Source organism: Eurosta solidaginis, chromosome 1, assembly GCF_040869045.1.
Source record: "Eurosta solidaginis isolate ZX-2024a chromosome 1, ASM4086904v1, whole genome shotgun sequence".
In the NCBI taxonomy this organism is placed as follows: Eukaryota; Metazoa; Arthropoda; class Insecta; order Diptera; family Tephritidae; genus Eurosta; species Eurosta solidaginis.
The window spans coordinates 329,469,927-329,479,903 of record NC_090319.1 but is presented as its reverse complement, the minus strand read 5'-3'; the positions used below and the strand labels follow the sequence as shown (position 1 = coordinate 329,479,903).

At 36.3% G+C, this 9,977-nt stretch overlaps 1 protein-coding gene across 11 annotated transcripts; it reads left to right on the top strand.

The window, feature by feature from the left end:
- Positions 1-94: 94 nt before the first annotated feature.
- On the top strand, positions 95-6,394 carry LOC137237848 (protein transport protein Sec24C-like). 11 transcript variants are annotated; one of them, XM_067762126.1, is made up of 10 exons: positions 103-292; positions 914-979; positions 1,045-1,209; positions 1,586-1,812; positions 1,873-2,102; positions 2,161-2,484; positions 2,538-2,818; positions 2,881-3,030; positions 3,093-3,243; positions 4,872-6,394. In XM_067762126.1, exons 1-4 carry the CDS (start codon positions 119-121, stop codon positions 1,637-1,639), a joined length of 459 nt encoding a protein of 152 aa, XP_067618227.1. In that variant the 5' UTR covers positions 103-118; the 3' UTR covers positions 1,640-1,812; positions 1,873-2,102; positions 2,161-2,484; positions 2,538-2,818; positions 2,881-3,030; positions 3,093-3,243; positions 4,872-6,394. The 11 variants fall into 11 exon arrangements, with proteins under 11 accessions (XP_067618234.1, XP_067618235.1, XP_067618236.1 ...); XM_067762125.1 differs by having other exon boundaries at positions 2,871-3,030; XM_067762133.1 differs by having other exon boundaries at positions 95-290; positions 2,538-3,030.
- The last annotated feature ends 3,583 nt before the right edge of the window (positions 6,395-9,977 follow it).

Genomic DNA, 9,977 nt, shown 5'->3' with positions numbered 1-9,977 from the left:
AGCAGTCGTCCAGTATATATATTCCCTGCAAAAATCGTGTGACCAAAAACGCACACAGCCACACGAATTGTTGACAGGGGTGACGATTTGGAATGAAAAATTCCCCAAATGAAATAGCATGTTGACAAATTTAGCTTTCCCACAAGGTATCGTGCTCTCTCGCACCTATTATTTTTATAGGGATAGCAAAATACGTCATTTTTGCGTGCAAAAAAATCCGCCATTTCTAATTCAGCAGAGACAGCAAAACATTTCGTGGTGGAAAATTTTTTCAATTTTCAGAGTTTTAAGTGTAATATCTCCGGAAAGATTTAAACTTAAGAGGGAGTTCTCCAGATCACAAATATATATATTTTAAAGCGCGCAAACTTATAACTTAAAAGTTATTTGGTGTTAAAGTTTGCAAATTTCTATACAAATTTTATATGTGTATACGTATATATATGTGGCAGAGCACAGCTTTGTAATGTCAATAAAATATATATATATATATATATATGTGCATGTTGCTACAAAAGTGCGATTGATTTAATAAAAACATTTATAATAAATAAAAACAATGCAAAAATGAAATGTGAAATATACAAAAATGCAATTTAAGTTTATCGTTGCTAATTTATATAGATATGTATGTGGATTAAGGTTTTGAAAGATGTGTAAATTGTAATTTAAAGTGCTATAGAAATTTGTTAAATTTGCAAACTTTAACAACAAATAACTTTTAAATTATAAGTTTGCGCACTTTAAAATATATATATTTGTGATCGGGAGAACTCCCTCTTTCATTTGATACCAAGTTTTACCCCGAACTCGGGGGGTGCTATTCTAAAATTTTCCCAGTCTTTAATATACAATGATTTTTGCTGTTTATTTCGACAAAAACTTTTGATTTGATTTTTGTGCTCATGGAAAGAATTCACAATTATATAGCACCATGCCGCGAATTATGATAAAAGGTGGTGTGTGGAGAAACACTGAGGTAAGTAAGCATTTGACGCGACTGGTTACTCTTGGCCGTTTATTAACTAAATTGAAAACTTTCAGGATGAAATCCTCAAAGCAGCTGTAATGAAATATGGCAAAAACCAGCGGTCACGTATTGCATCACTGCTGCACCGCAAATCTGCCAAGCAATGTAAGGCACGCTGGTACGAATGGCTTGATCCTAGCATAAAGAAGACAGAATGGTCACGGGAGGAGGATGAAAAGGTTTTTATTTTGACAAATTAATGCCAACACAATGGCGTACAATTGCGCCGATTATTTCAGAGGGTTAACTGGCACCAATTGTTCACACCAAATTGTTAGGTACAGGATTCGCCACGGGTAGGTGAGGTTGGCAATCACAACCCCTTGAATCATTTTGGTCGGCAGGTATGCCGCGGATATATTCTTGGCACTTGTTATTGATGGCTTTTATGATGCCACCAACACAACCTGGACAGACGCCAATGCTCAGTCAACCACCCAAGCCGGGTCAACCCCCAATACCCGGACACGTCCGGACACCCTAGTTATAATATATGCTAATACAACTAATAATTTATAAATTTGCTGATGATTATTTTTGTGTTATTTTCTTTAGCAACCACCTGCACCTGTTACTGGTAAATATCAACAGCCGCAACAGTATGATTAAGCCCAACGCCGTTTAGATCCCGATCAGATACCAAATCCGATGAGCGTTATCATTGAAAATCAAAAAAACGCTGGTGGTGCTTTTATTACTAATGAACAGGGTTTATTACCACCATTGGTGACCACAAAATATGTGGTAGAAGATCAGGGTAACTCCTCGCCACGTTACGTTAGGTATCGATAATCGAAATTAATGTTTTGTTTGGCAATTACATTGATCTTTCTTCTTTGCAGGTCGTCTTTGTATTGCATACCTGCAACAGCTGATTTATTAAAAACAACAGCTTTGTCCAGTACACTTGCCGTTTCACCAATGGCACGCACGGTTGAGGGTGAATATGAGCCACCCATTGTAAATTTTGGTGAATTGGGTGCAATTAGATGTAATCGTTGCAAGGCTCATATGCAACTTGTAGATGCTGGTCGTCGTTTCCAATGTCTAATGTGTAAAGTAACAACAGATGGTAAAAAAAAATCTTTCACTTTTACTTGTGTTCATTGATCAATATTTTTTCTCAACAGTGCCAACTGCATATTTCCAACATTTGGGCCACACCGGACAGCTTGTCGATAAATATGAACGTCCTGAACTTGTATTGGGTACATGAGTATTTGTGTAAAAAATGTTTGGGTACCGATAGCTCTCAAGGTAAACCTCAAGTCATATCCAACATCAATGCCTCGCATTCAATTGTGGACGCTGTACGCACTGCATTGGGTTCACGTAGTATGGACAAGCATATTGTTGATTCCAGTGGTAAGGCCACAATTTCAAATGATGGGGCAACAATTATGAAACTATTAATTAAAAATCTAATCGACATCGCCAAATCTCAAGATGCTGAGGTAAGTTTTTTGTTATATTAGAATGTGTAGAATAAAAATGTTTCTCTTATCAGGTCGGCGATGGCACCACTTCAGTAGTACTTTAAACAGGTAAAATCTTAAAACAAGTTAAACCATATGTTGAGGAAGGCGTGCATGCACGTATCATCATTAAAGCTATACGTAAAGCATTACAATTATGCATGATAAAATATGACATGGCTGTACATGTCGAAGCGCCAATCAAAGGAACAACAAAGTGCTTTATTGGAAAAATGCTCTGCCACAGCAATGTCCAAGAGTATCAGAAAACTGTTGATGCTGAATGGCGTCTCCTGTGCAATAAACTAGCTAAGTAAGGCGCCAATGTTGTGTTTTCTAAACTACCAATTGATGTTGCTACACAGTATTTTGCAGATTGTGATATGTTCTGTGCTGTTCATGTACCAGAAGAAGATTGGAAACGAAGAATGAAAGCTTGTGGGGGTGCTGTTATGACTACAGCTAATGATATTATATCAAGTGTTTTGGGTCAATGTGATTACTTTGAAGAACGTCAGGTTGGTGGTGAGCGTTTCAACATTTTCCAAGATTTGATAGTGGGTTTGACATTAATTTCATTTTTATAGTTTATAATTATTTAAAGGTTGCGTTAATGTTAGAACATGTACATTGATTTTACGTGGCGGTGCTGAAAAATTTTTGGAAGAAACTGAGCTTCGTTACATGATGCTATAATGATTGTGCGGCGTACAATTAAACATGATTCTGTTGTTGCTGGTAAGTCAAAATACAATTTGAAAAAAATTTCTAATCTTAAATTGTTAAGTAATATTATGAAAAGATTGTGTCCAACTCCGGAAGAAAAAACTATAAAATTTGTGTCAGTGAAATTATAATTATTGCTTTTGGTTGTAGTTTTGAGGCATCGTCTTCGAGTGCCTTCTGGTCGTATATGCCGTTTCTTTTGCCAACTACCTGTAAGGCGTTAAACTGATCAGTAACGTCGCCGTGGCCTCGTTCAGTGTAATGTGTAATGGCGACCCCAAGTTCCTCGTGTAAATAGGGGGTGGGGCGGGATGGCTTAGGAGGTTTAAAGTGATGATATTAATCGTTCCCGAGATGGTTGTTGTTGTAGCAGTGCGTCGCCCCACCTAATAGGTGCGACCGATCACAAATTGTCATCGATATCCTCTAACGGGAGTCCAAACTTGCTGTTTCAACAGGGGTGGACTATAATGAAAGGGGTGTTAGAGGCGTTGGTTCCACATTACAATTAAAGAGATGGTTGGTGTCATGTGGGGACACATTGCAAGCGGGGCATACATTTTGTATGTCGGGGTTGATTCTGGATAGGTAAGAGTTTAACCTGTTACAGTATCCAGAACGAAGTTGAGCTAGAGTGACTCGCTTTTCCCTGGGGAGTATGCGGTCCTCTTCCGCAAGTTTTGGGTACTGTTCTTTGAGTACTTCACCGGGCAATTCCTAGCATAAAGGTACGACGCCTGTTTGTGGAGTTCACTGAGGACCTGCTTGTGTTTTTTTGCTTCATACGGCTGAGTTCTCAGGTGTCGTATTTCCTCATAATGCTTACGGAGATTACTCTTTAAGGTCCTAAGTGGTGTTAGATCAACAATCAGATGTCTGTTGGGATGCCCAGGTTTCTGGGTATTCTACAGAAACTGTTTGGTTAGCATTTCATTTCTTTACCTTATTGGGAGTTATCTCGCTTCATTGTGCAGGTGGTGTTCCGAGGACATAAGAAGGCAGCCCGTAGCGGTTTTGGGGGCAGCATTTTGGCAGGCCTGTATTTTCTTCCAGTGAGTAACCTTTAGGCTTGGCGACCATATCGGAGACGCGTACCATGCAAACGTCTATTTATATTTACCCCAAGTACTGCCGATTTATCGAATTATATTAAATATTTGTTACAGCTCTGGGTAATGTCATATGGTCGACATTTGGCGCGGCCATGTTTTAAATAAGGTCACCAATGATTTGCTTGGTGACAATATCAGGTTTCGCGAGGCGACAAAACTGGAGAGATTGGGGAGATAGCTGTTTTTTTTTTATTACAAAGCTTATCGATGTAGGAAACAATAGCATAGGCGTAGAAGCAATAGTGACTACTTGTGGTAAAGGTAGCTATTGATATGTGGAAGTTAAGCAGAAGTTTGAATATGAGTTTTTTAAGTTGCAAAAAAAGCGTTGAGGATTTTTATTATCTTACCAGGTACCTTCGTACATGTTTCTAAGAATGAAGAATAAAACCTATTCAAACTCAATTTTGACCAGGACAAAGCCGCTGAGACTTCGCTATACTTTAACATACAATACGTTACCCCATTTTAGCACAACTATCATTTTTTGATTTTATTAAATTTTATAAAATGTTTCTTCCTCTACAGTTCCATTTCGGTATTGGATGGTAAATATGTGGAAGAAATCTATGCGCGTAAATCGCAACATATTATCTTGGTGGAGCGTTTCTTCAATAGCTCTCTAGTGGTGATAGTGACAGCAGAGAAACCCAACTGTTTACAAATATTACACTTCAAAAAGAATCAAAATATCTGCCATCGCGTCTACGGCTCAAATACCCACAGTATATGAATGAATCGAACGCACTTAATTGTCTGCCTAACGGATAGTATACATATTCATCAAATCGAAAATATTGCACCAAACGAACTGGGTCTGAATACTGAAACAGTACACATATTCAAAATCGATGAGAAGGCTGTGATGATGGTATAGGGTGAGTTGTTGAATAACATACGAAAACCACTTTAACCCATCTATCCATCCATTCTTGATCTGAAAAAAAAGTAAACCTAATCTGAATTTCTACTGAGCTTTAAGTTGTAGATTATTCAAATAGTTGGAGTTTTTTCTAAAGCTTAAAATTATTTTCTGTTCGCTTGGAAAAGATTTCAATTGGAAAACGAAAACCAGTTAAGCGAGTTTATTATTAAAATACTTACTTTTCTTTATATGAACTGTATTAATTTAAGTTACAATTTCATGTACATATATAATAAAGTATGTCGTGGAACGATTGCTGTTGGAATTAGATTTGAAACCAATCAATACTTCTGCTAAGGGTAGCAGATATATTGCTGGAATGATTAGATTTAGAACAATAATAAGTCTGACTCAATTACTAGTCGTACATTTTTAAGTTCGCCAATTACGACAGCAATCTGATTCCACGACACCTTTGAATATTCTTGATCTGAAAAAAAAGTAAACCTAATCTGAATTTCTACTAAGCTTTAAGTTGTAGATTATTCAAATAATTGTAGTTTTTCTAAAGCTTAAAATTATTTTCTGTTCGCTTGGAAAAGATTTCAATTGGAAAACAAAAACCAATAATGCGAGTTTATTTGTTATTAAAATAATTACTTTTCTTTATATCAACTTATTAATTTAACTTACAATTTCATGTAAATATATAATAAGGTATGTCGTGATCCGATTGCTGTTGGAATTAGACTTGAAACCAATCAATACTCCTGCTAAGGGTTGCAGAATTATTGCTTGAATGATTAGATTTAGAACAATAATAAGTCTGACTCAATCACTAGTCCTACATTTTTAGGTTCATACTTTACTTTATTACTTTCAAATTCAATTACGACAGCAATCGGATTCCACGACACCTTTGAATATTCTTGATCTGAAAAAAGAGTAAACCTAATCTGAATTTCTACTGAGCTTTAAGTTGTAGATTATTGAAATTATTGGACTTTTTTTCTAAAGCTTAAAATTATTTTCTGCTCGCTTAGAAAAGATTTCAATTGGAAAACAAAAACCAATTAAGCGAGTTTATTTATTATTAAAGTACTTACTTCTTTTTTGTATGAACTGTATTAATATAAGTTCCAATTTCATGTAAATATAATAAAAATAATAAATATTGAAAATTCAATTTTTTTGGTTCATATTTTATTCATATGGCTGCTCCAGGTAAAGTAAATCTGCAGGTAAAATTCACGTTATATGGCGGTTATATAAATGGTAAAACCGCAGTAAAATTGATTGTCAAATGGCTCGAAAACGTAGAGTTAAATGACGGAAAAATTACCGCCATTTGACGAGCATTGTGACGTGTGTGAGCAGCACAGTGCTATGCTCACATCCTATAAGTGGGAGCGGAATGCACGATCACATTAATAGGAACGAAACGGAAAATTTGGTCACAAAACCTAATCACGCCATGCAAAAATGACTATGAATATAACCGCTGCAGAAAGTCACAATGACCGTAAAATGACTAGTAAAATGACGTGGAGCGTTTTTGCAGGGTTATATATATATATTATAATAGCCTTGCTTGCGCATGTAAATAAAAGATGTTGAGGTGCTGTTTTTTATGGTCAGTTCCTACATTTTCCTATAGCTTTTGTTTTTTTCTCTCTTTCTTTCATTCGCTCAAGCAGTCAACTGTGACATAAGCCATCATCCGCTGGCAAAATCCTGAGCCAGATAAATAATTTTGTATGTAAATGCAACAACAACGGTTTGAGCCAGATAATTCCAGATAGAAGTCTGGTTCAATTTGTGAGCCAGATAATTTGTTAATTTTTTCTTTTTAGTTTGGCAACGCTGCCTTTAATAATCCTACTTTTTCAAAAATAGATGTCGCTGCTTAGCCCTTCGCCGGATGAATTAAATAAAAAACAGCGACGACAGCTGCCTATCATATTTCACGTGTGCGAAAATTTCACGACATCTGCTTCTCAAGTCTCTCAATGATCCAGAGCATTCCCGTGAGAATTGAGCGTGAGCCGGAGCTTTAAACTCACTGGATGACGGCAGTAGATGCACAGAACGAAGTAATTTTGAACTCCCCTACAAGAAACGCTGATAGTTTTACTAATACACTCACACTTTTAATTGACAATGCTGATCCTGCGATGACGTAAACATTGATACTCAAATTTATGTATGTTCCTTTGTTCGCTCACGCATGTCCACATGTACCCAACGACAGCCTATAATCATGAAAAAAGACTCAAACTGGGAAATCTTCGGACACCTGGTACAGAACAAAATAACATACAGAAGATACCATTATGCATGTGAGACAGATAAATAATTCTCAACGGAATTTTATGTATGCGAGAACAGTTTATCCGATTTAATCATGTTCTCACTACTGACTGTCATATGACAATCAAATGATTATCACGGTTGTTTTGTTATTTTTTAAATTCCGCCATTTTCAACCGACGAAAACCATATAAAAAATAAGTTTAAAAAATGAAAAAGAGAGCATTTCAAAGCTCCATGCTAAGAGAAAAAAAAAACGAAAATAATATTAAAAAATACCAAAAGCTGTCGGAATGTGTGGGGCGCACTCAAAAAATTGATACGCGAAAATAATAGTGGTAACTGGTGATTCATTTTTAAATGTGTTTCCGCATGAGGAAAGCGCTCTTCTTTTGTTTTGTTATTTTCTGAATTTAAATTGAACAATCTGAACTCGAATTCTTATAAAACTATTTATTTTAAACAAATAAGAAACACGTATGCTTTTATCACGTACAAAATTAAAAACGTAATGAAATAAAGTAAATAAAAAGCAAAAAGCATTGTTTCATTTTTGGCGGAATATAATAATGGTCATTTATGATAGTATAACAGTCAAACCTGATATCTACAGTACACTTTTTGATAGTTAGAGTGTCAGCACTGATCCAAGAAAAGGAATGAGAGTGAGCAGTACGGCTATATACTTAATCAATAGGCCATGTTGGTGTATAAGAAGGAGACAAAAACTCACACGTACACAGTTGTTTACATCACATTTGCGCAAGTCCCCTTAAGTTTGTGATAGAAAGTTTGTATGAGGCGCTGATCGTTAGGTTGACATTGCTGACAATCTGATGATAGTCATATGATAGTCAGTATTCTTGTAGGGATTGTGAATGATGACAAAGTGTGATCTCTTAAAGCCTTCCGCGATTTACAACCAGATTGACTGAATTTTTGTATGTGTGCGTGTCGGGTATTTGACGCTTGCCCCGCGACTATCAAATAAAAAGCCATCAATCAACATTTGCATTGAGAAACCGTAGCGTTCGGACTTGAATATGACGTCATCGGATGACGACTTTTTTTTACTTGCAACTACAGCAAATTTATTAAATAATAAAAAAATTAATAAAAATTTTATTAAATAATAATAAAAGCTTTACATTCCATAAAGCTGCTAAATATTGATAATTTTCAATAAATTTTAATATGAATTGCTGTTCTTCCGCGCACATGTTCATTTTGAATGTCGACACAAACTAAATACAACACTGCGTTTTGTCAATCACACCCCGCGACTATCAAATAAGCTAGCGTCAAATGAAAAAATCAAAAATTTTTGATTTTCATCAACGTGTAGCCGACAACAAATACGTGTGTCACGAAGCCACCCCACTGCACTAACACACACAAAATTCAGTCAATCTGGTTGAAGGCGAATTCAGTACCGTTGTTATCCGAACAGCTGAATGCTTCTTCTTGATTATTTTCCATACAACGACTTGAACTTTAATATGTCAGTTAATCGAAATCAATAAAAAATTTCTTTTGACTTGACATTTTCTGCACGGCGATTTGGTTGAATTCGCTTTGACACCACCTGGTATAGATTCGCCTTGATCTGGTTGTAAATCGCGGAAGGCTCTTATCTGTCAACTGCCTGACAGGCTGTTCAATATGGCTACTTTTCAGCGTTTTGACAGGCTGTTCAATATAGCGGCGCCTATCTTCAGCGGGTGATAAAGAGATACAGAATGAGACAGCGATAGTCAAATACGAATCAGGTGATCCAATCATTTTGGAATTTTGACGTTTATGCAGAAGAGATCACACTTTGTCATCATTCACAATGCTCGTGAATGCGCAATCTGGAAAAGAGATTTGTGGTATTGTACCATGCACAAATCACCTACCTAGATTGCGCATTCACGAGTTTAAAATTTCTTCGTTCTGCGCAGCTACGTCATAGTTGACTCTTGAGCGAAAAAAAAGAGCGAGAAAAAAGAGCTATAGGAAAAGAGTCAATTCATACGTCATAAGGAACAGCTGATCTAATGTTTACATGCGCAATGCGCAATCTTCTTGTGTGATATATGGCTATTACTGACGACTGCTCAACGTTTTTATTCGACTGTCAGGCAGTGCTTTAAGATTTTAAAGTGTTCGTTATGAATAAAAATTTTCATCTTACTATTAAGGTGAAGTGTAAAAAAAATGTACGTAATATTTGATAGTTGGTTCTACTAAGGCCGGGTTTTCCTGTGCGAATTTAAACTCCAGTTAAAGTTGACTAGAGTTTAAGGGTACGCTTACACAGCCACCGAAAAATTGCAATCAGCTGATGAAATCGGCCGGGCTGATGTTGAAATTGCAACCGATTATCGGCCGGCAGCTTTTTTCTTACATTTTACTTTTTCGCAAAAATACACTTGCTTCTGTGCTTATCCCATAAAGGGCGCCTGTTTTGCAAACAA